Source organism: Trichoderma evansii (assembly GCF_050947405.1).
Source record: "Trichoderma evansii strain SZMC 28006 chromosome Unknown GGI43scaffold_10, whole genome shotgun sequence".
Lineage (NCBI taxonomy): Eukaryota > Fungi > Ascomycota > Sordariomycetes > Hypocreales > Hypocreaceae > Trichoderma > Trichoderma evansii.
The window spans coordinates 303,456-328,854 of NW_028145196.1; the positions used below are offsets into that span (position 1 = coordinate 303,456).

The window sequence follows — 25,399 nt, forward strand, 5'->3', positions numbered from 1 at the left end:
AAACAGGCCGTGTGGCTCAATGGCAGAGCGTCTGACTACGATTAAGTACATCAGGAGGTTGCAGGTTCGACCCCTGTCTCGGTCAATCTTTCTGATCTTTTTTTGGTGGCGTTTTCTGGTTATGCGCTAATACCCACCAATCTCGTTTTGGCCTCCTCTCATGCTTTTATACCTTTGTTGCTTGTATGCTATCTTTTTATTTGATGAGTTGAGCGAGGAGTTTGCTTTCGAGTTGTTTCGTCTCGAGTTAGCGATGTTAGGAACGAATTTTTGGCTTATGAACACAGCCTTCTCCATTTTGCTTCTTTTGGGTTGGCTGTTTGTTATATTTTGGCGTGGAATCTTGTCATGACTTGAATGGTATATATCTTACTTAAGTTGTATTGGAGTTTGGGAGTTAGAGTAAGAGGCTGTATAATGAACATATTCGTATTATAAGATATAATGAATAACATCACATCTTGTCTTCTAAACATAAATATTTGACATCATTTGAATGTGTGGAGATACGTACTATACTTGCTTGCAACTAACTGAGCGTATACATCGTCAAACTCCAACCATATCCAGCGCCAAGTCAAATGACGTTATCGTCACATCCAATACACCTGATTCAAAGGCTGAGCCTCGATCATCTGTAGTTGTAAAAAGAGGCTCATAAGTATACTCACTCATAACCAACGAGTGACGGGAATACACCAGTCACTTTCTTCAGTGATCCTTTATGAGAAGGATCCTATAAAAAGATGTAATAATCTTCGATATATATATAGCTTCTCGCATTTACTCTCACCCCTCTTACTGCTGTTGCTGTTGTTCCTGTGGCTGCTCCTGCTGCGGCTGTTCTTCAGGAGGTGGAGGCGGCGGTGCAAAATACGCCTTTCCGGCATCTACAAGAACCTGCTGATCGATGCGGGCCTGTGTATCGCCGTACTCGACCCTCTTCCACGTCGTGATGCGCGCCTCTTCGGTGTCGACTTCGAACATGCGCAGACGGCGGATGTAACCGTCGTAGCCAGCGTAGCCACCGAAGCCAATGCCGCCGGAGTAGCACATCCACATGGCGGGGACCTTGGCGGCTTCGGCTTCGGGGTTCTTTTCTGATTCGAGGGGGAGTTTCTCTTCCCAGCCTGGGAGGAAGGATTTTGTTTCGTCGCCGTGGCGGGAGAGGGAGCAGTAGTCGTTGACGTGGTCACTTGAGAAAAGTTAGTACATATGTGAAGATAAGAAGTGAAGAGAAGCTGCTTACTGTCCAGCGCTGACCATGACAACCCCTTGCTCAACGAGGGCATCATGGAATCCAGTGTTATAAACGGGTGCTGTAACGCCCTCTTTCCATTCTCCTACGCGGGGCTTATCCCAATCCGCGTATTCTATCAGGGGAATGTGTATAAAGGCAATATCCATGTGTCGATGGGTATATCCATCGTGATTCTTCTTCAGACTCGCATGAGTCTTTTTAAACCAGTCAATCTGATTTTGTTTGACCCAGTCATAGCCTGGGAAATGGCGCTCGTCGGGAGAGTATGAATGTGTGTCGAGGAGGTAGATTGTCAAGGCGGAGTGGTCGTTGTGGCCACGAGCCAAGATTTCGATGTAGTAGTTGCCGACACCGTCGATGTCTGCGGGGCCGGCTCGTGATAGGGAGTAAGGTAGGGTTTCCATCAAGGCCATTTGGGCCTCTCGCGACATGGACTTTTCGTCGTCGTGGTTGCCGAAGATGGCGGCATATGGGATTTTGCGCTCGATGAGGAGAGAAGCGTACTTGTAAATAGCCTATTGTTCGTTCGAAGTCAGTTTCATGTTTAATCGATTCAACCAGGAGAAAGGGGGCATCATACCGATGGGGCATCGGGGGCCGAATCGCCGTTAACTTGGTCGCCGCTCAAGATGACCAAGTCGGGCTTCTCCTCATCAAGCATCTTGGTGAGGAAATCAAGCGTCCTAGGATCGGCCTCGCATTTGCCTCCCTTGTAGCCATCAGGAACAGCCTCTCGGCATTCACCAACGCCAGTGCTAAGGTGCAAGTCTCCTACTTGCATGATCTTGAACCGTCCATTGTCGGGGATTCTAGGCTTCGGCTTCTTCAGCTCGCGATGCGCGCCTCTCTTCACAGTAAGGTGGGCGCTGAGGAAGTTTGAACCGGTATTGAGATGTAAGGGTCTTCCTACAATGCCCCAGCCGTCGCGTGCCTCGGTTGCGTCATCGCCAAAAACAACGTCCACGTCTGTGACAGCAGCATCTGAGTCGCTTGATTTCTTATTTCTAGATCGCTTAAGCCATATGCCACCAGCTCTCGGTTCCCAGTGCTCGCTGTCGTCGGAGACGTCTCCGGGATTCAGCGATCCCACAGAGACACCGACAACAACCTCGTCTTCGTCGGTCAAGTTCTCTTCGTGCTTGCGGCGAACGTGTAGGTATGCACTCGATGTCCACGCCTTTCCTAGATATAAATCTTTTTCGATGCGATGCCACTCGGTCGGGTTCAGTTCGCAGGAGGAAAAGGGCTTGAGGCTGGAGCAGGTCGTGATAGTGATGTCGGTGACCACCAAACCCGGGTGGTGGGATGGCATGTAGTTGTGGAGGGCATTAGGAAGGACCCTGTAGTTTCGGTCGAGGAAGAAGATGAGAATAGTGGTAAGGAACGCTACGGCGCCCAGCTGGGTGAGCGTGCGAACCTAGGGGTTGAAGCGACATGTCAGTGTCCAGATTCTTGGATTCCAGCAAACAGGGTGGCGGCCAACATACAATGCGTCGTGTCATCTTGAAGGGCGCTCGAAAGGGAATGTAAGCTGAGTATCAAACACTAGGATTGGTTCTCAGTAATGCGCCGTGAAGCAAAGTCCGCTTAGTATCGCGTGGTTGGCATCTTCATGAAGAGAAAAATCGCATGGCGGATCGTGAAGGCAAAGGCCAAGGAGTGTGTTATATATCGACGCCGCCACTGAACCAACAGGCCTCGGCTTCGGGCTGCAGGCCACCGGGAACTAACGGCGATTCGTACTCCTGTTAGGATCCTCTAGGAGAAGTCGCTGGAGCCAAAGTTTCGAGAGTCTCGCGTCGAGTTGAGTCGAGAAGAGGCGTTGATGCGTTTTGCATGTGTTAACTTTTTGCTGCGCCGTACTCGATAAGGCCATATATCGATCCAAGGGGTCAATGCCGGGATCAGCGAGATGAGCTGCCGCAATTGGTCCAAATGCCGCACTTAGTGCGGTGCAGCGAAGCCAAGTCTTGGCTCTAAAGATGGCTCCAGTGGGGTAGGCCGTTGAAGCTGTAGCGAGCTCCAGGGCCTGTAGTGGCCGCTAAAGCTCGGCCGTTGAAGATACGGCACTAATGCAACCAAGATCTTATGCGCACATCATTCAAATTAACGAAGTTATCATGCTATGGTCTCATATAGACCTAAACGTATGCTCTGACAGCTTGTAAAATACCAAGTCTATTTCAGAGAGCGGGTGTTCAGTTGCTTAATACTACCATCAAACGCTGATATGACCATTAGGTAGTGGAGTACAAAGAGTTGCATCGACTCCTACAGATAGACAAGCTCTACCCATGTCATTGACGTAGAGCAGCTTACCAGTCATCTAGTCATGAAGATCCTCCTATTAGATATCATCTTCATCTACATAAATATATTGGCCTTCGCTGCCCCCTGCTCAAAAGATACATGTCTTTTCCGAAAGAGTAAACGCTTAGTGTATTGCTTGGGCTCCATTCTCGTATTCAGTCAGTAGCTAAACTAATACGACACGGGGCTAATATTGTATAATACTCACACGTCTCTAGATAAAGCCAGAACTTGCAGAAGATTCTTGTGAATCTGTGAATCTGGGTATCTTTCTCGATCTTCTTCTGCACATCACAGAATATTTCGTGAATCGATTTAAAGTACATGTCAGGGATGACTGTCGTTTATCGATGAACCATAAGCGCTAGTTTGTAGCCTCTACCCGTATTAAAGAGGAATATATTAAAATATCTGCAGTTATAGGCAGGTATATTACCCGCTAATCCGTTTTATTATGGAGATCCTTTGCAAAAACAAAACCATAGCCTTTGTATGCTTTCTGTCTTACTGCAACGGACTATATACCGTAACGTAAATAAGCCAAAATATTGAGTTTAACCTATCATGTAGACGGTACTGCCATGATACACTGAGCTTTCTCTAATACCTTGGAACTCTCTCCATGGACCTTGGCGTGTTTAATAAGAGCTCCAAAGATTGGGAACGCAAATTCGCCTGTCGTACCCGAAACGTGAGATATTTCTCCAATCGCTTCATATCGATCTTCCAGTCCCTTAAGTTGATATCCTGGAGAAACGTAGCATTCGAATGGTTCTAGTGAATTGCGCATCAGGAGTCGGAGGGTGCATGCCTCTTTGCAAAGCTCTCTATAGCCATGTCTCAACTTCTCAATCTGTTGTGACGTCGCCTTCGTAGAGATGAATCGTTGAAAGAAGCTGAACATGGTATCTCCAATGAAGATGCCAAAATCACTTCCACCTAGCCCAGCAGCTTCGACACATTTGAATGTAGATAATCTCCAGTTTACCAATATATCGTGATTAACTTTCATCCGTTAGCTTAAAACGCAGTCAATTGCTAGAATGACATAGTCTAGACTTCTTACCGCCACGATCGCTAATAACATGCTCAAATATGCTAAAGGTTTGGCTTGCATTTGCGTCGTTGATATCAAAAAGCAGCTTGTCGAGAACACAGTCTTTCAAAAACTGGAACATAAGGCTCCGCAAGATAAGCAATCGGCCTGGCTTTGGCGATGCGCCCCATAAAGCTTCGATATATCTGGGTTCAAACCAGCTTTCGTTCAGTGTTAGGCTTTCGAACCCTTCTATGATATAGGCTTTATTTGAAGCAAGCCTCTGTATGCGCTGACGGAGTTGCGTGAATCTCTCGCATACGTCTCTATCACTAACAATTTGGCTATGACTATTTTCGATAAGAAAATCCCGCATGCTTCGCTCTTTGCCTTGTAACCTCAAGATTTCGCATTGAGAAGCTTGAAGTTCAGTTTGACAGTGATGTACCGAATCTTTGAGTTGGTGCACCTCGCTATTAGCTCTGTGTAGTTCGTCATTGGCTTGCTGCAATTCACTATTAGCTTGTTGCAGTTCACCGTGAGCCTGTTGCAGCTCCCTATGAGCTTGCTCCAGTGAATGTGCTAAATGATCACAATCGACGGTAAGCCGATAATGCTCCCTAGTTTGCCGTGATGACAAGGCGTACGATATTGCCTGTATCAAATTTGTCATCTTGCCAGCAGCTTCTCTTTCTGTATTCTCTGCTCTCTGGGGTTGACGTCGAGCTTGATATGCTCTGGATGATGATGAAGACTCTCCTTCCGAGGCTACAACTGGATTGACGTTTTTGGTTGGATCAAAGTAATTGTCGTTATTTGGTTCGCGGTAGCCAGAATTATAAACCGTAGTCACCGATGGCCTCCAACGTGCTAGAAAGCAATTGCATAATCCGGACATTAGATACGCATAATGATAAAAGTTACTAGAAGATCATCGGCTTGAGATAAAAGGAATCATGGGTCGTTTATAAGCCTGATATGATGTGTATATCTTAATAATAGGGCTCCAGTAATAAATAGAGCCTTAGTGATGTGATGCAGAGTTATCAATTTATAGCTCGGCTTCTTAATCGCCAAACTTATGTTTCTGGAGCACAGCATACCACATTCGTTGAATATTCAGAACAACTTGACAGCTATCAAATAAGCTTCGTTATCAAACTTTAGCGCTGTTGGCATTCTTTTCACTGCCCCCTACCGTGGCGGCCTACGGGCGGCCTACGACATTCCGCTACCAACTTACTAGAAATATATAATCCCCTCTTTAGCCATAAAAAGGATGGAGCCTTACCTAATATTCAAATCACTACTTATTGTGTAGAGGGATATTAAACTATATCTAAAGCTAAATCGCAATTTATACTTTTGGCATGTACTCTTAAGTAGTGATAAATTTCCCATTCCGGCATTCTGCTATTGATATAAACAAGCTAATAACTGACGAGTAAGAGGGGTATCGTTCCAGTTGAGAACGCCATCTAGCATCTCCATTGCGATCCCGTAGTTAACATGGTAGAAAACTAAAGTTGAGTCGAAAACGGTTACAGATAAGCCATTCTTTGGAATGTATCGAGAATTTTAATGTCTACAGCTTCGAATTTTCTGTATTTAATAAATTTAGCTGCGTGCAAAACTTAAGATATAAAAAGCAATATTTCAGCTAAATTAAGAAGCACTCATCTCCGCAGGTTGCTATTTCCTAAGAACTATACTTGAACTAGAACCAAATCTATCTATTATGGACGATAGGCTCATTATTGCTGTGGACTTTGGTACCACTTACTCTGGCATTGCTTACTGCTTTGCCGATCAACGGGACAGTTCTCCTATTCCCATTGATAACTGGCCGGGTAAGCTGTTCCTTGCCTCTGCCATAATTGGATAAAATTCTCAAAATTTGATATTAGGGGCTAACGGCACTGATGTGCCAAAAATTCCCACCGTTATTTGCTACGACAAACAAAATCCTCAGAATTTTGTCTGGGGAGGGAGTGTAGACCCCCAGGCTGACAGCATATCTGGATTTAAACTGTTGCTTGATCTGTCGCAGCCAAGGCCAGAATATGTCCCCGGAATTAATATCACAAAAGAACTCCAACAGCTACCGAAAACGCCTATTGAGATTACTGCCGATTTCATCGGCGCCATACATAACCATGCGATTGAGGAGATTACCAAAAAATTTCCTAAAGATTATGTCCAGTTGTGCCGCAAGGAATATATATTTTCTGGTATATTAATGACAGCGACTTGAGTATATACACTTCTCTTCTAATAATGCTTATAGTACCGGCTGTATGGTCTGATGCTGCTAAACATGCTACATTAAAGGTACGCCCTAGGTAATTAACTCCATAATAAGATTATATGCTTATATATATACTCTTCGTCTACAGGCCGCTGAGATGGCGGGACTTACTCCAGTTCAGCTGATTAAGGAACCTGAAGCTGCAGCATTATGGACAACTAAGAAGCTTAAAGTTGCTCTCAATTCTGGTGATGTCTTTGTTGTTTGCGATGCTGGTGGTGGTACAGTTGATTTAGTATCTTATGAAGTCGAGACTACCAGTCCCAAGCTGCAAGTTAAAGAAGTGGTTCCAGGCACAGGTTAGAGATTTATCTATTCGAGCAGCGTTCTACAAGGTTTAATCCCAGGCTAATATTGGGCACACTATAGGCGGTATGGCCGGATCTCTCCATCTGAACAAGCGTTTTGAATGCACTGTCAAAGAGCTTGTTGGCGAAGAGCAATGGAGCGCGTTGCACTCAAGCAAAGGTTTCCAGATGGCATCATCATTATTTGAGAAAGAAATTAAGAAGGGGTTTAAGGGAGATTCCGATGATGACTGCTTTGATGATGATGAGTTTTACGTTAATTTTTACCCGGCAAGGCTTGCAGATAACCCTGACCGCGGCCTGGAGTCGAATACGTGGACAATGGTCAAGTACGTGAACGAATCGCTTCCTAGAATGGCTGACAATGCTCACATTTCGCTAGGGAGGACTTGATGGACATATTCAATCCTGTTATTGACGACATTCTTAAGCTAGTTGACGAACAAGTTGAACGTGTCAAGATCAAAAAGGGAGGGCAAGGGCCAAAGGTCTGACATCACACTTGGTATCAACCACGAAAAGGGACAAATCTAACTGCTTACAGTATATTTTCCTGGTTGGCGGTTTTGGTAGCAATCGATATTTGATGAAACGAATCACAAACACATATTCGAATATTGAAGTTTTACAGCCGCCCGATGCCTGGGCTGCAATTGCCAAGTAAGTCACGAATAATCTCAGAGAAAATGGGTTTCTAATTACGCAAATTAGGGGCGCCGCGCTTTCTAGAATGTCAAGCGAGACAACTGTTACAAGTTTCTCATCTACTCGCCATTATGGTACCAAAGTTTGGGATGACTATGATGAAATTGAAGACCGGGGAAGACCCTTTGAGGAGTCGATCGATGACCGGATTCTAACGGAAAAAGTAATACCTTTGTTAATACACACTTGGCCTTACTAATTAGAATGCAGATGATGTGGTATATACATAGAGGAGATAACCTTTCAAAGAGTATTCGGATTCCATTCACGCTTTACAGCACCTTTACTCAAGACGACTTCGATTCAGGATATCTTTGGTCATACAGCAAGTTTTATGAATCTCAAGAGGAGTACGTACAAGCAACTTCTTGGATTATTGATTGAGTTATTGACTGGGCCATTCAGAACAGCGCCTCAATATCCCTCAGCAAACGAGACTTTCCGCGTCAATTGCAAATTGGTCTGCAACCTCTCCAAAGTGCCAAAACACCTGTTTAAGAAAAGTATTAGTGAGTTATGAGTCTACGAATTCATTAAACATTAGCTAATTATGGCCACGTCGGAAGACAAACGTCATCAAATATAGTAAGCCTAATCTCAGCACTCCCCCCCCAATACTTAAGTAATGATATTGACGCATTCTTTAGCTATTCACTTCCATTGAAGTTGGTTATGACACTTGACGGCGCACTAATGAAATTCTCCTTGGAAATTGATGGCATTTTGTATGATTCTGTTGAAGCAAAGTATAGCCCTTGAGTGCAAGAGTATGTAGTAATAGGAAGCGGCGATTTACCGTTCAAATTATATAGCCAGCCTTCATCTACCTCATATATCAGATACAGTCGCGATGACCCAGAATTTTCCAAAGCTTATTGCGAAAACGTGCCTTAACTTGGGGTATTTTCTCTAGCACGTCATAAAATATTTCTTCTGTTGATTTAGAGTAGTCGGGTATGACGGCTGTTTCTCGACTAGCCATACCGACCAAAGCATACACTTTATCCTTTGGATCAGCACATTGCCAGCGATGGAAAACCTCAATCAGTTTCTGAAGGCTCGGCGTTGGAGTGTCTGGGTGCCTCCAATGTGCTCTCTCCCAAACGATGACGCAGGCTGAGCTTTTAAATACCCGATTCGCATACGCGCAACGATAAAGCCAGCTTCTAGATTTAAGAACGCTCAGCTTCCAATAGAGCTTCTCAACGAGTGCCCATTCAAAACTCCCCGTACCGCACCACACAGTGATATATCCCGCACTGATGACTTCCTGAATAATCCACATCCGCCCCCAATATGGCCTCTTGAACAGTTTCGAGATGGCTCTCCCTTCCTTCTTAGACCAGATCCATCTTCCTTTCGGCCTGAGTTCCTTAGGCACCTTTCTGGTAAAAAAGTCCATCGCGACGGCACTATCATCAGCTTCTTGCCCGAGCCAAATATATACTTCCGCGGCATTTGTATATATCTGCCTCATCATACCAACTTGATGGTTGCGCTCGCAAATATCCGATTGATTGATGCAGATGGCATCAATCCAAAAGAGTTTGGGCTCAGATATAGAGCTGCTTTGTAGATGAAGGAACCGCCACAGGTTATCTCGAACGGGCAACTTGTTGCCATTGACCGTAATCTCACGGTGGTTCGCATCTTCGCCCCATGTGTAAGAAAGTGCTATGTATTCTGGACAATTTGATAAATCCACACAATGAAACAAGCCTTGGATTTCCATCATGTCCGTGCCAGGATAAATCTCTAATAGGCGGATTTGTTGGCGTGAGGGTTTCAGCTTTGAATAGGAAACTGGTGCAGACTGTAGCGCAGCTATATTGGCAGTGGTATCTATAGGCATCCTCTTTGTTGATAGCTTTCTCACGCTAGCTTGAGTCCCATTTGCAGCTTGTAAACTGTCCATATCTCTAAATACCATATCATTGAGCCACCGATCGAATTCTGCTTTTTTTTCTTTACGCTCATATAGCCATTGATGAGCCTCCTTTGATACCCTTGGTGTGATATTCTGCTCCTTGAGACTCCGGCAGAGGAAGCATTTTGGAATTTGACATCCTTGCCAGTATTCATGATTCAACTGGTACCGCTGTGGCAAGATGCAATTAGGCTCGCTGCAAGCGTTCTGATATTTATGATATAGGGGCTGCCATAACTCATTCTCTATCTGAGGACGAGATCGCCAATACCTGTGGTAAGACTTGTGCTTAAATGGTAGAACGCAATCGCAGTTAAGGCAGTAAAGTCTATACAGGTGAGGCGTAGGGTGGTCAAACGGTAGGCAACAATTGAGATCTTCACACCGGCGCATAATACCCGTGGTAGTTGAATAATCACCTTGCAAGACCAAAAATGATGAATACACATGTCCTAATCTTGAGGAAAGCCGGCTACAGAAGGTACATTCTCGATCTGCTATGTGATCAAGATGCCGGTTGCTGCGCTTCCTACAAGTAGCAGGATTGTGACCCATCTTGGCACAAAAAGAGGGATCAGCTCTAAATCTTGGCGGTTTTGCTGCGGTTCTGCGCTTCGAATTACATTCTTGAGCTGATCCTTCCCACTCAAAGTGCCCACAGGCGAAGCAAATTCGTTTAGAGCAACACGTTCGTACACAATTCGGATGTCTATGAACTGTATCCAAGGGATGCTTAGCAAGGCGTCGAGGGTAGTTAAAGACAGTCCTGACGCGCTTCTTCGTCGTTATCTGGCCCTTGTCGAATCTCCGAGGGGAGGGATAGTTACGGCGCTTGTTGCGGCCACGCTTGACAGAAAGGGGAACACCGCCACGGGAGTGAGTGATGCCGCGATGTTTGGAGATGTGATTGTGAGAAGTATTCTTTTTTGAGGGCGAATAAGTATTTGTAGCCAGGTTAGCCATATATGTTGCCAGATTGGCCATGCCATCCTCGTCATCATCCTCATCCTCTTCAGTCTGAGCAGTCTGGGTGGTAATGGACTGCTTGATATTCTCCAGAGTCTGGTGGACGTTCATGTTCAATGCATACTTAGGTAGACAAAGATGAATGAGAAGTCAGAAGTGGTGTTAAAGCTCTTACAATGGTAAACTACCTCAGTTAGCACAGAACGGACGTCGCCTTAAGCTGGCACCGGTAGGCAATGGTTGATATGGCTAAATCTGCCTGTTGATATGTCTTATATCATGCCTCGTCTCACTTGCATAGTGGCTATACAGCAGCCCTGCCTTGGCGTGGAATTGATTGGACTAAAGAGCGGCTCCGCAAAGCTGTGGCAGGCATTGGGCTCTAGAACAATTGAACCCAGGGCCTAATACGATAGTACAATTTCCTAGACAAGATATTGTGGTGTAATAGTAGCATTTCATAATGGCTGTGCCATAGGTAGTAGGTGGGTTACAAACTGAATAAGTAATACAAGTTACATGAAGAGCGGTTCCATTCCACTGAAGTGTATGTAAGTTACATCTTGGAGAGATATAAAAATTGACATTGCTGCCTATCACAAGTTACGATAGGCACCAGTACTGTTCAGCCTGGCCACCTGGTCATGCATTGGGTTGGTCGCTTCATGTTGCTGCAGTGTAGTGTTGGCACATATAAGAAATATCTAAGACCACCAAAGATAAGTTTGGGTGATATGGCGTGACATCAAAGCGTCGGGTCAGCTGCTCGTTCTATCAAACACTTTAACATGAGATAAAAAGATGGTGCCCAGATGCTTTTAAATCTCTTTGTCTTGTTATTTATGATCCGGAGCCAGTTGAAAAGTTGACAAGATTACCGGGTAGTTAGAGAAACAAGGCCTCGACAAATACAGCACAGATATAATACAGGCGCTAATAGATTGGAGTCGGAAAATCGCAGCATTAGCTTTCTCGAATACGTGTTTATTATGTAAATAGTAGGCTTTTGATACTAAATAATCGGGCACATATAAACACATTAGTAGTAGAAGAATAGCATTACCTGCTATGCTTTCCATTCTGGCGATACAGAATTTAGCGGATAGCTTTTAGAGCTCTTCAAGGCTTACGTGGTCCGTGCGCATTCCTGTCAGCCTCTTTGCACAGCTGTAGCTCAACGGGCTGGTGCATCGCATCTCGTAATAGCGGCCCGGATCGCCGCCATCTACCGCGTCTGTCTCTCTTGCTCGTTTCTTTCACAAACCCGTCACTTCATTCATCCAACGCCCATTTTCTCTCTTCTCGCGCATTTGCATCCTCTTGATTCACCGTCAATTATATGCGCCCGTAACGTTTGCGCGTCTTCCCCCCTATTTATTCACCCTTTTCTTCGAATACCGCTCCTACTTTACTGCTACTCCTGCCGCCTACCTGGTAGCCCTGCTTCTTCTTCCGCTCCCTTTAGCTCAATTTAATTTCGTCACCGCAACTGCGCGCCATTCCTTTCATCTCGACCCAATTTTTCATCGCCTTTTTCTTTCAAAATGTCCGACTACGCATCCCTCAAGGTGCCGGAGCTGAAGAAGCTTCTGGCCGAGAAGAAGCTGTCGCAGACCGGCAACAAGGCCGATCTCATTGCGCGCCTGCAGGAGGCCGACAAGAAGGATGCCACCGCGTCGGCAGATGACAGCAAGCCTGGTATGTAGCGACTGCGCATTTTCTTTCACAAAATTCACATTTCACATCTGATTGGCGACGACTTTGTCGCGCTCGGCCTTTCGATAGGAAAGCGACGCTAACGTTGGACTGCATAGCCGAGAACAAAGAGGACGAAATCAACTACAGCGATGACGAAGCTACTGCCGCGCCGGCCGCCTCAAAACCTGAAAAGGCAAAGGCAGCAGAGAAGCCCGTAGAGACGCCCGCCGAAGCTCCCGCCGCTGCGGCAGCCACAGAAGAGAAGGGGGAAGAGACAAAGCCCGCCGAAGGAGAAGCGCCTGCTGCCGAGGAAGAGGCCAAGGAGCCCGCCCCGTCTTTCGCCATTGGCCTCTCGTCCAGCACCGCCGACGAGGAGCTCAAGAAGCGCGTCGAGCGAGCCAAGCGCTTCGGCGTCGAGCTCGACGACGAGACCAAGAAACTGGCCGAGCGAGCCAAGCGGTTTGGCATCAATGATAAGGAATTGGCCACCGGATTGGACGCAGCTCTGCCTGAGAGATCGCTTAAGCGTGGCCGCGGCCGAAATGAGGGCGATGGCAATAGGCCCGGTAAGCGACGCAGCCAGGACCGCAAGGGACCTTCTGCCAACGAGAGGCGCAGCGGCCGCAACAACAAGAACCAGGGTGGCAATGCCTCGGGCAAGCCCAAGTTCGGCAGCATCATAGAAGATCCTGCTGAGAAGGCCAAGGCCGAGAAGCGAGCTGCCAGATTTGCTGCGTCGTAAGTTGGTCAGCTGGAGAGATACATGGTGAGGAGCTACTCAAGTTGGAAGACGACCGGCAAAGATATTGATTTAGCTGGGCTGAAGCTTAAGAATGGTGAAAAAGAAAAAATATTTCCTGGAGATTTAGGTTTATAATGAGAACGTCTGGAAGGGAATGGAAAGGGGAACAGAATCTGGAATGGGATGAAATGGCATGTGTATCATACGAAAGCGCTTTTTCTAATAAGAGGCAAAAACGGCGTTTTTGGGTTTTGACAAGATTGCTGCATTTGCTGTGCTGATGATGCTGCTTCTGCCGTCTGTTACGGCTCTGTGTGAGTTGCAAACGCCTGTCCATACCAGCTTGTTGGTCAGCGTATGTGAATATGGGACTTTGTCTTCGAACAAGCTGGCCCGTACTGTACTATGAGCCTCGTAAAATGAAATGATGCTGGCCCAGATGCTAACAATGCACGAAGTAACTGTCTACCCAGGTACTAATGCCAAAGAGGTTAATAAGCTTCAGGGTCCAAACAAAGCTCATCTCATCCGCCAGCTTCCTATATAGATGAACCGCTCTAAATATCCATCATTACCCTTTCATTAGCAAAGTACAATTTTTTAATCTATACAAAAGATACTTTTGCAAATCACAATCCATAAAAGGCCCCTCTCATCACGCTTCAATACGGCTTCAACCAACAGCAATGTGATGACTTTGTCTTTTCACAAGCTTACAGAAAAAGAACGCAGTAATTTTATACCAAAGGGTGTGATAAAAACGCGCACATATGATTATCACAAGTATGAGATATCCTCCTCCCTTATCCGCAACGAGGAAAAAAATTCCATGTGCAAAGATCTTTATCAATCACAATCACATTTTACTAAAACCCCGTGATCTCCGCTATATGTCCACATCCTAGCTCATATCACACATATCACATCGCTTTTCCCCGCTTAAAGGAGAGGAGAAAGAGCGAGAAATATAGCGAAATGAGATGGCCTCGACGGGTGGACAACGGGTGGACAAGGGGTAAGGGGAATTTGTCCGTGACGGGTAGTTAAGCACGCCATCTTAATTTTTTGCATTTGCTCTAAATGTGATGTGTCGTCTTGATAACGTTATGTGCAAGTATATCGCTGTGTATACCCGTGCAGGATGGTACTGCTTCATAGCGCTACTTTATACGGGAGCCAATTCTAGTGTTGAAGCTAGTATTTGCTTTATGGGTCGTTGTTTTTATGAATAATCATTTTTCCCCCCAGTGAAAAGAGAATGCTTACGCGCCCGGGGAATATAGGTTGAAGGATTCAGTAGTGGCTTCTAGCACTACCATCCGATAGTGGGCTTGACAGAGGATTAATAGCGATGATGAGGTCTTGGCGAGCTTCTACTTTGGAGATGTTACTATAAGTATATCTGTAGGCTGAGGTGGATATTCTCGGGAGAACGTCAAAGCGTTTAAAAGCAATGAAAAAGTGAAATGAGGGGATGCCAGATGTTTCTCTTCAGCTGAGCTACTTGACTTGAGGTTGTAGGGACGATACGACAGTGATTCGTCTTCAGCGATGCGTGTATCGCTCTCCACTGAGAGAAAAATGAAGAGAATTCCGTGCACACCTGCTATATTCGAGCTCTTATTAGATCCTTCTCTGCAGGCTAAGGAAGAGTGTTTATCCAATGTTAGAACAGACCAAGCTGATGTCTGAGACGACACATCCAACAACACAACAACAAAAACGAAGTCTGCTAGAAAATATGCAGCAAAGACAAAGAATGGCTTAGTTCAGCATGTAGTCAGATATCAGCCACTGCGTTAAATCAAAATAGAGGCCAATCACTCGATGGAATGGGCAACCCCTTCGAGCTCGCCGCCCAGTTGATATGTCATATGAATGGGCTAACAGGACAAAAGATCCGTTTGAAGACTGTGAAAGGACCAGCGCGCTAATCCCGCAGTTTGAATAATAAACGGCTTCCCGTGTCTGCTCCCACTTGTGCCGTAAATCAAGCGCTCCAACCAACAATCACACCAAGGAGCCAAGTCTAGCGGCGGTCATCGGTCATCGCTTTTGGAGGTGAGACGGAGCAGAAATTTTCACCTCGGCGAGCCAACATACCAGGCTTGCTCCCCACGTGCAGGGCCATCGGTAGCATGATTCAGCGCTGAAGAGCTGGAGTGGTTGGACGGCATTCGAGACTGATGCACCTCGGGGCCACCCTTCCGTCACGTTACTTGGAGACCTTCAAATTCGGGAACCAATGACGGTCCTGAAACCCTTGCTGGGCTAAACGAGATGGGGTCCTTGCCTGGCGTCTTGCACACATTTTGATATGGGCAGATGGGCAGATAGGGTGTGAAGCTGTGGAAAGAGAAGGGACGTGACTTGGTTCGCTACTCTTGCCCCGGGATTTTCTTTCTTGGTTTCAATAGCAGCCTGCTGTACTCCATCCACACTACCTACATAGTAGCAGCAGAAGTATATGCCCGTTCGGTACGTAGCTGTGCTTTTACCTGCCGATATTATGCCTTGCTAAGCCGACTAAAGGGGAGTGTTATCAAGTCTCGGGCCCGGCCGGAGGTACAAAGAACTCGGGTCATGAGCCCGACTGACCTCCGGAAAAGGCAAAAGTTAAGACGAAAAAGCCTGACGACGTGTTCATACATCACCATCCATATGTGGGCAAAGAAGAAAGAAGAAAAACAAAGAAAATACCACGCCACAGGCCAGCGAAGCAAAGTGCCGCCAGCAAAAACGGCATCGGCGGCGACCGCAGATCTGGCGATTCGATTTGGCAACCAGCCACAGGCCACCAGCCCCACAAAGCCGAAGCCACTGCGGGAACGGCCACCGCAGGACGTGCCACGTCACAAGCCTCACTTTGTTCCAACTGTGGCCATGTGTGGCGAAGCAGCTGCAGGACTTCAATGCACGTTGACGACAGCGCAGGGTATTCTTAGCATAGGTTGCCTCCCATCCGACTTCGTGATATCGCTGGTCCTGCTCGAGCATGTTTTTTTTCTTGTCCCAGGAGATACCCAACAGGCCGCATGAATAACCCTGCGTCAGCGAAAGTCGGCAATTGATAGACTTGGACATACTAACACATCCTGTCGCCACTAGCTTCCAATGCCAAGGGATGTGGTGTTCAGCTCCGTTATGTTCCCCGAGCTGTTGGGTCAACGGAGCACGGCCTTGTCATCCCAATACGCTGACAATTCCGGTATCTGCCGTATTGTCTAGCGTCATGTTGGGGTCGGATCAAGGCCTGCTGTTGCTATTATTGTCATTTGTATTCAGATGACTCTGATTTTGATTCCTTATGAGGTAGGGTGTAATATGGAGTAGACCTTGCAGTTACTACTGTCTGCCTTGCAGGGGCAAACAATCAAGATACTACTACTCCCTAGATAGCGACGTACGCATTGAGCAGACTAGCTTGGCAAATTCAGCTATCCAAATTATTAAGAATATCTGTCAGCATTTTTATGATAGCGATTGATATCGAGTCGTGTATTCCGCGAAAGCTATCCAGCTGAGCATAGTGTAATTATCATGCTGGGGTTGTTTGTTTGCTATGTAGGTACAAATTAGCGATATGGAACAAGGCGTTCTAGCTATCGGGGGGTCCTAGCTAGCAGGGGATAGCATGGGGTCGAAATAGTTGAAGAAATGTGATTGGGAGAAAATCTCAAAATAGAGGCCAATCAAAGCAGAGAGGCAGCCGCCATCTCAGAATATTGACGAATCGTCGTTCCTGGCTTCCCCAAAAGTACTCCGTAGCGGGACCTGGGTTCAGGAATAGAAAGTGGGCAAGTGAGCCTCCAGAGCTGGGACTTTGCGAGCCCACTTGAGGCGTTAGACCCCTGGCTATTTGGCTTCCGCGGTGTGATAGTAGTGGTGCGACAATTTGCGGCTGGCTTCACCCGGTATTACCTGTAACGCGAGCACTGTCACCGTGTGATGAAGCCGGAAATGATGAGAGAGAGAGAAAATATTGCCAGGCCCAGTGCTCTGTGGCCATCACCAGCCTAATTTCCCCTTCCGCCGAAGGCCTGGTCGAAAACACAGAGCGTTGCGTGTGGCTACAATGCATGATGATCTACCAATGTCCCCCAGCTGGTTACATGCAGATGAGAGATGCAGGAGAGGCCCATGCGGGAGCACCCTCCAAAGGTGAATAATGGCCGACATCTGTCCGCCCAGGCGTCCGCTTGAAGAGACCGTCGTTGGATACGGGCGTAGGATTCAGTGCTACACCGGGCACATGTTAATATCGAGCTGGTGGCGTCTTTGCTCGGGCAGCGGGGTGACTCTTGCCCGTGCCCAGCGATGCTTTGGAAGCGAGAGGAGAGAGACATGTGTATGCAAGGACATAGAATTAGCACAAGTAGCATTTGCTTGTCGGGACGGGGGCCTAACTGACCACTGAGAGGATTCAGCAGATATCCATCCGCTGCGATCGTTAGACATCGAAGTGGGTAAACAGCGCACTAGGGAACTTGGGTATGGCCCATCTACCTGTATTTGCACTAGGGACCAAGGCAGACAAGCGTATTACAGGCCTTGAGCAAGAGATTTGAGAACAAAGATGGCAGAAAAAGACGGCGCGAGATGGAGGGAGATGGATCTATGCGGGGCAGATGTTATGGATAGACAGAGGTATACTCGGGGTATTGACATGTGGAAGTCGCTTGCGAGCAACGAGCAAAAGCACAAGATGAGAGAAAAGTTGAAAGTTGCGGAGTAATACCTCAGCGTATGTACCGCTATAGCACTGCTTGCACCTGCTAATCTTGCCCGTCTACCTTGTTTGAAGGTATCAACTGGTGGTACCTGAGGCAACACATCCAAGGCCCTGCCTTAGTACCTACACACCCATCTCTCTCTGGCCCTCACCATCTCTCTCACCATCCATGTCTGCAAAATTTGACGCCCACCACTGATGGCTGCCCAGTACGAGAAAGGGTATAAGCTAACGACGCAGATCGTGCGGAATGCTGAGACATGCAGACACCTCTTTCTCTGGATCGACCTGTCGGAGTCGACGTAAATGAGACATGCAGGCAAGATATGTCTGAGACATGCATATGGCTTCTTGACCTCTAGCAAGCGACAGAGCACAACACTCGGCTGTGGCTGATGCCTGTTCCCAAACGGGCGTAAGCGGCCGGTAAAGGTCGGCGACCACGCCCATGGGCAAGAAAAGACAGGAAAGGGTTAGGACGTGGAGAGAGAAACGATCACTGCCCCGGCTGCCAACTCATCCTCAGCTCTCTTCTCCTTCTTGGTGATGACGATAGCGACTGACGATGGCATGAAATCAACCTTGGTCTTGATCGGCCAGACCAAGATAGAGAGGGACCATGTGGCCAGTGTGTTGCTGCTGGGCAATAGCGCTCGTGGTACTTCATGCGATGCAAGCCTCGACCAGGCCAATTGCAACGCGAATTTGACGCCGCGCGCCAATGAGCCTTTCTTGCTGCACCGTGGCCCTGTCGACCTAGTCTTCTCCGCCTGGCACCATCAGGAACCACGGTAGCCTTTCATCTTCAACGGAGAGGCCTGCCAGACCCTCAGACCCTCGGTGCCCCACCGCCTCGGGCGCTATGTTGAGGATTTTGGTGCTTGGACTGCCAGGAACAGACGCCGCTCGCCCATTTGCTGCCAGGCCCTGCGTCCAATCGCCGCCTCGCTCTGCCCGGCCGGCCTCTGGCGGCATGCAATAGGACGATGGCATCCCAGGCCGCGTTTTCATGCGCATGCGGCGCAGCTCCAGCAGAAGCGCAGTGCCACTGATCTCCCCAAAGCTTCTGGGGACCCTGGTCTGGACGACTTGCCAGTGCATGGTCATCGCACTGCCTCCGATCGGCCACAATTGACCGCCGCCCAAGCCCGCAGGATATCATTTTCTCTGCTCTGCGCATGGTCAGTCAGAGCTTGCCATCTTGCAGTGGGGAGGGCAGAATGGGCCACCAGTGACGCCCTAAGGCTTTCCAAGTACTTGTGGTCGCGGCTGCAGCCGACCACTCACGATGCTCCATCCGGAGGCCTTCAAGGCCTAAATAGGCATGCAGCCCACAAGATGCCAATGCTCGCGTTTACAAAGACTGCGTTTTTCTTCATCCACTCCAAGCAGCCTCATCCACCAGAGCCCCCGCTCTCGTGGTCCTCTCACAACGACTTCTCGTTGGTGTATCGCCTGTGCAAGCTGGACCTCGTTTCGCCACTCCACACCTCTTTGCCACGCCCTGTATTCGCACAAGTAGCCAATCGATTCCTAGCTGGCGAAATCCTTCCCAAGCCTAACATCCCCCTGTTGATTGCTACCAGCAAAGTGCCCTCTGGCCTGCTATAGTCAATTTTACCTATTCACAAGCGCTTTAAGCAGCACTAAGCTACTCCATCCCTAGTCAGCTTATTCCCGTCTCGGGCTGCGTCTCCACTCCTCCGGTCCTCTCACTCAGTCTGCCGGTTTCTTTTATACTACCGGCACTCCATCGTTACATTGTTCCCTTTCCGTGCAGAATAATTTCTTTTTTTTCTTCTCTTCATTTGTTCTCGAATTAGCCACACACGCTCGCTTTATCAAAGTCTTGGCAGAAGCTTCTTTCTCTGCCCTGAAGCTGTTCACCAAGAGCTTGTCCTAGCCCGCCTAGTTGTGCTCTATTGTATACCGACTGCTGTTAATATCAGCGGGAGAAAATAGAGAGAACAAAAGTATATTGAAGGAAGAGGCGCTGGTCTGAGCTTGGGTAAGTTCTTTTTCGCTAATTAGTTGCTGATGAGTCGAGTTTAACCTGGGTTGCTGTTACCAACACATATTCTACTTTGTACTTCATAGTTACGTTGCATCTGCTAATTTGAACGCAGAGCAAGCTTCAGCTTTTAGGAAAACATCTTTGGGCGAAATATGCGTCTCTATATATCATAAAAGGCATGTTTGGAATACTACAAATATCCCACGAGGTTGGAACAGTATGGCATCCCCCAAGGCGGGATACGGACTACCGGCCAAGCCCACCGATGGCTTTCGAAGACGAACTGAAGACTCGAGAATGCTGAGCGGCATCCCAAAATCTACTTCCCGGGCGATCGAAAGAGAAACAGACACATCAAAGATAGCAAAGCAGGATCAATCGCAGTCCCGCGGGGCCAGCCGGGTCCCTCTCCCGTCTTCAGCACGCCGTCCCTCTGCTACTTCTGCTACCCAAAAGCCTACCCCAAAGCCTGCTTCGGACCGGCAATCAAAGTCATGGGGCTCAGCAACGAGCTCCTCTGGCCACTCTCGGTCCCACACGCAAACTGAATCAGGCTCATCCTCTTCTAGTCGGTCATTCGATAGTGGCTCAAGGTTGGGACAGAATGTTCCGAGACGGAAGAATCCTTCTCTGTCACCCGATGCCGCCAGCTTGCTTAGTGATTCTACCAACCTTGGCTCAAGTTCTCCCAAGCGCCGGTCACAGGTTATAATAGATCCGGCACTTGGAATCCAGCTTGATCCAGGTGTGATCATAAGCTCCAGCAGTGTTTATAACGAGGAGTCATCAAACGTCTCCAAGCCGGTTGGCCAATCTCCGGTGATATATCCTGAGCTAGATCGATATCGCCACCACGATCGAGTGCACAATGTCTTGAACAGGCAGATCGCGGATATGCCTTATCGCCTGGCTACACATGATCTACCACCGCCAACACCTGGGAGCTTGCTCTTCTCTGCTAACAGCAGCCAGGTCAGTGCCATCAGCGGCAGTCCTTCGACAAGATTCTCGGCATCTCCTGGTCCAGGACCATATAGCCGTGACACTACCCCAACTTCAATATCTTCGCAGTCTCCCGGTCTTTTTGTTCCTAGTCGAGGCTTCCCTCTGACTAAGACCCGGCAACACAGTCCTGCTTTTACTCGCCCACCTGTGACTAGGCGAAGAACTGGGAGTATATCAAATGAAGTGGACTTAATAAGCGTTGACCCTCATGGCCTAGCTGCAGTCAGAGAATCACTGACTTCTTCATCGTCAAGTTCTACAGTTAAAGGGAGTGTGGTTAATCCAAAAAAGGAGAGGAAAGGTGGAAAAATTCTGGGAGCGCCTCCACAAAGCCCACCGCCACGAAAATCTTCCCAGAGGTTCCGTACGAACCAAGATGATGAAGAGCTTTCTCCCAGGCAGCATCTCCAACAGAGAGCTCGGCCCATGGAGATGTCGCCCCCAGCAAAGTCCAGTCTCTCACCTCGCAGTCATCAGTCGCCATCTCCTCAAGCTATGCCGCCACGCCGACCAAGCCGGGATGGAACTGCTGACCTCAAGTCCCAGCTGTTCACCCCGATCCCCGTCATTCAAAGTACTTTAGCACTCCGGGCAGCCAATATGGAGAGGCGTGATAGTGAGTCTTCAATTGCTCACCCATCTCAGCCTCCAATTTCGCAAGCCAATAGGAGTGCCTCGACATCAAATCTCCTCACGTCTGAGCAACCTATCCCACCAAGTAGGTTGACGGGTCGGAGAAAGCTTAGCGTGTCTGGCATAGTCAAGCCAACCGATACATCGACCTCGACTGCCAAGGCTTCCGGTTCTCGATTTCCATTCTTTGGGCGCAAAAAATCTGCTTCTGAGAGCGCAACAAATGATAGAGAGAAAAAGGAGAAACAGAAAGTATCTAGAAAGGGCCCAGCGGCTGGCACAGGTCACGAAGGGTACGGACGAATCGGTGGTGCTCTTCGACGACGGAGTGGAATCATTCCCAATCCTCAAATATCGAACGAGAGCCTTGTCAGCGGTGATTCCTTCCTGGCTGACCGCATCAATCCTGTTATTATTTCAGGAGGAGCTATCGTTGAAAATCGAAACGCCAGTGCCGAGCTCATTAGGTCAGATAGCAACCTGAGTTTATCAACAAACGAACGTCCAAGCATTGATTCGGTAGCAGCTTCTACCATGTCTTCTGCTTCAAAAGATGTGCCAAGAACATCTCTCTGGCCTTCGGCCATCCCTCGTGGATCTTCTAATGCTCGGAGACCATCTGATAGCACCGATACCAGTAGCGTGACCATGGGATCTACATTGGCATTCCGGCGATCAATTCAACGACTGAAGTCGTTTCCGGACAATCCTTTACAACTGCCACAACCGATAAATACCAGTGGGGCAATTTCATCGCCAATGACTAGCTTTGATACCAGCATCATGTCTGATGAGTCTTCTATATTTAATATCCAGCAGGGACCATCTCATGAGTTGAGCAATGCCCAAACAGCACCCAAAAAACTTCAGAAGAAGCCTCGATCTCCAAAAAAGTGGAATTTCTTTAGTAGATCAAACGCTCAGCCCAAGCCGAGAAAAACAAGTGAGACAGTTGCAGTCACTGTTCAGCCTGTGGAGAAGAAGCCTGTGGCTTTTTATACTATAATGGACTCACCTGAACAAGAACCTGTTGACCTACGGGAGATTCTACGGGAAGCTGACGCGTACTCGCGCTCGCCTGCCAAGATAGGTACCCCCGAGCTGCAGGCAGCGGAAGGGCAGTCTCCCATCATATCGCAGTTGCAGCCTCCAGCAAACATCATACCGCAGCATTCTTTACCTGGCCAGGAACTTCAGGCCATGGTACTCGAACCCACTCTTCCACAAATTGAAGGAGAAGTTCCTGTTGCTGTGACGCTGAGCTCTGGAAGGCCCAGTCGACTACCACAAGTAGGAAGAATCCCCCATGTGGTGAGCAACCGTCCAGAGCCGGCTTCCCCTCGTAGCTTCTCACGTCCGTTTGGGTCAAATCAGCCGCTGGCTTTGCATATACCTCCCACACGTGGTTTAGGCATGAACACCAGAGTGCCTAATTTTTCCAAGCCATCCACACCCATTCCGGATGCAAGCGGTGAAGGCTCAACCACCGACGCGGGGACAGAATTTTCCTTCTTTAGCGAGCCTAGATCACACAGATCTCCTGGTCCTCCAGCTACACAAGAGTTCTTGGCATTTTCTCCTCGAAAGAATTCGGACTGTACCAGTTCGACTGAATCTTGTGTCTACAGCTATGTAGAGGCGACCGCTGTTATCCCAAAGCCTGATGACCCACCTGCAGAAGATGAGGTTTGGGATGAGTATGATGATCTTCTGGGGGAAGAAACTGTGAAAGATCGACAGTCGACTACATCTTCTAAGGGCGTTCCTTTTCATCTCGAAACATATCAAATGAAGCTATTGAAGGAAAAGTCTCTCGAGTCTCCAACAATCGTCACTGATAGCCGCAAACTGTCGACTCTCTCAGATGCTCCAACAGCTTCCACTTCCTATAGCGCTGATATGACTGAGAGAATTCGGAAAGCCTTTCAGCCTCATCCCAGTCCTACCGTACCCTCACCGGTGCCGGAAGACGCAGAGCAATATCAGGGCGGACATTCAAGGAAGCCTAGCGCCGCTGAGACGACTCGTCACAGCACTGTTTCTTCTCACAGGTCTAGGCAGTCGAGCTCATCCAACTCTTCAGAAGAAGGAACACCTCTGGCTCAAGTGAATCTTCGTGTAGGATCTATGACCGTTAGTAAATGGCTTACTTTTGGTCAAGTTCTCTTTAGCGACATTCGCCATGGACTGGTGCGGGGCCAAGAGTCCCTTGAACGCCCCCAAGTTCTCGTTATCGATGGACTTGGTAACGATGACTGGTCATTTTATGCTGCGGAAACCTATTCAGCTGCCAGCTTCTTCAACCTATCCCCACGTGCTCCTTTACCTGCCGAAGTACCGAGCTCTCCATCTCGCTATCCCTTGAGCCCGCCCAACCATCATCAAGTACAATATGTTTCTCATCTTGACGAGTTCCCCTTTGAGCCGCAAACTTTCAACTGCGTTGTTTATCGATTCCCAGCTGCAGCCACAGAGGCGCATTATCAGAACGTCTTGTCTGAAGCCCGTCGCGTGCTCAAGCCGGGTGGATATCTTGAATTATCTATTCTTGATGTCGATCTCAATAATATGGGCAATCGCGGGCGCCGGGCCATTCGTCAGCTCAAAGAACGCATGAACGGAACATCGCCAGAAACCAATCTAGCGTCTACAGCCGATCTAATTGTTCGTCTCTTGGGAAAGAGTGGCTTTTCAACGATCAAAGCTGCCCGTGTTGGTGTCCCGGTGGCAAGTTCAATCACCTCCTCCGACGATAACTCTCAATGCAAAGGCTCAGCCGATATCAAGAAAAAGAAACCCAAGGATCAGCCCAGCCTAGCAGAAATGATGCGAGATCAGAGTTCAAATGCAGATGAGGGTATCACCAATATGGTGTCCCGAGTAGGGCGCTGGTGGTACTCTCGATGCTATGAGAACGCAGCTAGCCATTCATCTGGAAAGAGCATCTGGTACGACAAGGCTTTACTCAGAGAATGCGAGGAGCTGGGCACTAGCCTCAAGCTGATGGTATGTTGTGCTCGTGCGCCTTGAGCAGATCAACAGTGTCTTTGCCTATGACACTATTTTTTTTTATTACAGTATACGCGTATTTGTTTCTTTTTATTTTCTTTCTTTTCCTCTCTTTCCACTGGTATGTGGAAAAAAATTGGCATTGGAAAACAAAATTCCAAGATTGGAAAATAAGGCGCAAGCCTACCCTCAAGACTGGATCTTCAACGAGCATGACGTTACATTCCTTTCTTTTCATTTTCCTCCGATTGTTTCGAATAACCTCAGGAGCCGGAGCCCTTAATAACGCAAAATCGATATTTTCTTCATTTTACCCTTCTTCGGCGGAGAAGCCGAAGACAGCATATATGCATGCGGTGGCTATGAAGCCTCCATCTAGCGAGCATTTGACATTCTCAGCTTGATTTATGCTATTGATTTTCTCTATTTGCTTTCGTTTCACCTATTTTTATCTCGCCGCCGGACGGAAGATTAGCTGCCGGACACACAAGACAGTTTTCTTTTCTCTTTCTCTTTCTCTTTCTCTTTTCTTTTTTTATCTACAGAATCAGGGGTTAAATCTTAATGGAAAGCGCTTCATTTAGAAGGACCTTGAAGCAGATGCAATGGCAGGCCGGTGCACTCTGTGGATGGTTCTTCGAAATGGATATCAATACTTTAAACGTATTGAGAAGAAGAGCGCAAAGAGGAGGACCATAAAGGAAAAGGAGGCAATGGTGAAGACTGTGTTTTTTCTTATTCATGA

General features: G+C 47.8%; 8 protein-coding genes and 1 non-coding gene across 9 annotated transcripts; 4 read left to right on the forward strand and 5 right to left on the reverse strand.

Moving 5' to 3' along the window:
* Positions 1–5: 5 nt before the first annotated feature.
* On the forward strand, positions 6–85 carry GGI43DRAFT_t112. Its single transcript has one exon. It is a non-coding gene; the product is annotated as a tRNA-Arg (tRNA).
* A 490-nt stretch (positions 86–575) lies between these two features.
* Positions 576–2,875, reverse strand: GGI43DRAFT_44802 (Metallo-dependent phosphatase-like protein). The gene is made up of 4 exons (XM_083209846.1): positions 2,749–2,875; positions 1,842–2,678; positions 1,250–1,776; positions 576–1,195 (listed from the first exon to the last, which is right to left on the reverse strand). The coding sequence occupies exons 1-4, from the start codon at positions 2,761–2,763 to the stop codon at positions 799–801; spliced, it is 1,776 nt and encodes a 591-aa protein (XP_083060432.1). The 5' UTR covers positions 2,764–2,875; the 3' UTR covers positions 576–798.
* A 1,258-nt stretch (positions 2,876–4,133) lies between these two features.
* On the reverse strand, positions 4,134–5,280 carry GGI43DRAFT_422880 (uncharacterized protein; the record flags this gene model as incomplete). The annotated part of the gene is made up of 2 exons (XM_083208164.1): positions 4,134–4,576; positions 4,638–5,280. 2 exons carry the CDS (start codon positions 5,278–5,280, stop codon positions 4,134–4,136), a joined length of 1,086 nt encoding a protein of 361 aa, XP_083060433.1.
* Positions 5,281–6,345: 1,065 nt separating this feature from the next.
* On the forward strand, positions 6,346–8,312 carry GGI43DRAFT_383813 (Hsp70 family protein; the record flags this gene model as incomplete). The annotated part of the gene is made up of 9 exons (XM_083203441.1): positions 6,346–6,457; positions 6,515–6,838; positions 6,895–6,938; positions 7,004–7,214; positions 7,285–7,537; positions 7,606–7,711; positions 7,768–7,883; positions 7,935–8,091; positions 8,139–8,312. The coding sequence occupies 9 exons, from the start codon at positions 6,346–6,348 to the stop codon at positions 8,310–8,312; spliced, it is 1,497 nt and encodes a 498-aa protein (XP_083060434.1).
* A 226-nt stretch (positions 8,313–8,538) lies between these two features.
* Positions 8,539–11,334, reverse strand: GGI43DRAFT_44876 (HET domain-containing protein). The gene has a single exon (XM_083209847.1). The coding sequence runs from the start codon at positions 10,930–10,932 to the stop codon at positions 8,764–8,766; it is 2,169 nt and encodes a 722-aa protein (XP_083060435.1). The 5' UTR covers positions 10,933–11,334; the 3' UTR covers positions 8,539–8,763.
* Positions 11,335–11,448: 114 nt separating this feature from the next.
* On the reverse strand, positions 11,449–12,075 carry GGI43DRAFT_405162 (uncharacterized protein; the record flags this gene model as incomplete). Its single annotated transcript, XM_083205995.1, has 1 exon — positions 11,449–12,075. A coding segment is annotated over exon 1 (239 nt), but the record flags the coding sequence as incomplete, so codon positions are not given.
* Positions 11,966–13,304, forward strand: GGI43DRAFT_44961 (uncharacterized protein). Its single transcript, XM_083209849.1, has 2 exons — positions 11,966–12,519; positions 12,636–13,304. The coding sequence occupies exons 1-2, from the start codon at positions 12,366–12,368 to the stop codon at positions 13,259–13,261; spliced, it is 780 nt and encodes a 259-aa protein (XP_083060437.1). The 5' UTR covers positions 11,966–12,365; the 3' UTR covers positions 13,262–13,304.
* A 5,445-nt stretch (positions 13,305–18,749) lies between these two features.
* On the reverse strand, positions 18,750–19,094 carry GGI43DRAFT_383816 (uncharacterized protein; the record flags this gene model as incomplete). The annotated part of the gene is made up of 1 exon (XM_083203442.1): positions 18,750–19,094. The coding sequence occupies one exon, from the start codon at positions 19,092–19,094 to the stop codon at positions 18,750–18,752; it is 345 nt and encodes a 114-aa protein (XP_083060438.1).
* Positions 19,095–20,106: 1,012 nt separating this feature from the next.
* On the forward strand, positions 20,107–24,868 carry GGI43DRAFT_44929 (class I SAM-dependent methyltransferase). The gene has a single exon (XM_083209848.1). The coding sequence runs from the start codon at positions 20,227–20,229 to the stop codon at positions 24,673–24,675; it is 4,449 nt and encodes a 1,482-aa protein (XP_083060439.1). The 5' UTR covers positions 20,107–20,226; the 3' UTR covers positions 24,676–24,868.
* The last annotated feature ends 531 nt before the right edge of the window (positions 24,869–25,399 follow it).

Bases quoted from the DNA above. Each gene is read 5' to 3' on its own strand.
- GGI43DRAFT_44961 (XM_083209849.1), top strand. From the start codon at position 12,366: ATGTCCGACTACGCATCCCTCAAGGTGCCGGAGCTGAAGAAGCTTCTG. The intron at 12,520-12,635 runs GTATGTAGCGAC...TGGACTGCATAG, and splicing joins GGCAGATGACAGCAAGCCTG to CCGAGAACAAAGAGGACGAA.
- GGI43DRAFT_44802 (XM_083209846.1), bottom strand. The intron at 1,777-1,841 runs GTATGATGCCCC...AACGAACAATAG, and splicing joins CGGCCCCCGATGCCCCATCG to GCTATTTACAAGTACGCTTC. The intron at 1,196-1,249 runs GTAAGCAGCTTC...ACTTTTCTCAAG, and splicing joins GTCATGGTCAGCGCTGGACA to TGACCACGTCAACGACTACT.
- GGI43DRAFT_44929 (XM_083209848.1), top strand. From the start codon at position 20,227: ATGGCATCCCCCAAGGCGGGATACGGACTACCGGCCAAGCCCACCGAT.
- GGI43DRAFT_44876 (XM_083209847.1), bottom strand. From the start codon at position 10,932: ATGAACGTCCACCAGACTCTGGAGAATATCAAGCAGTCCATTACCACC.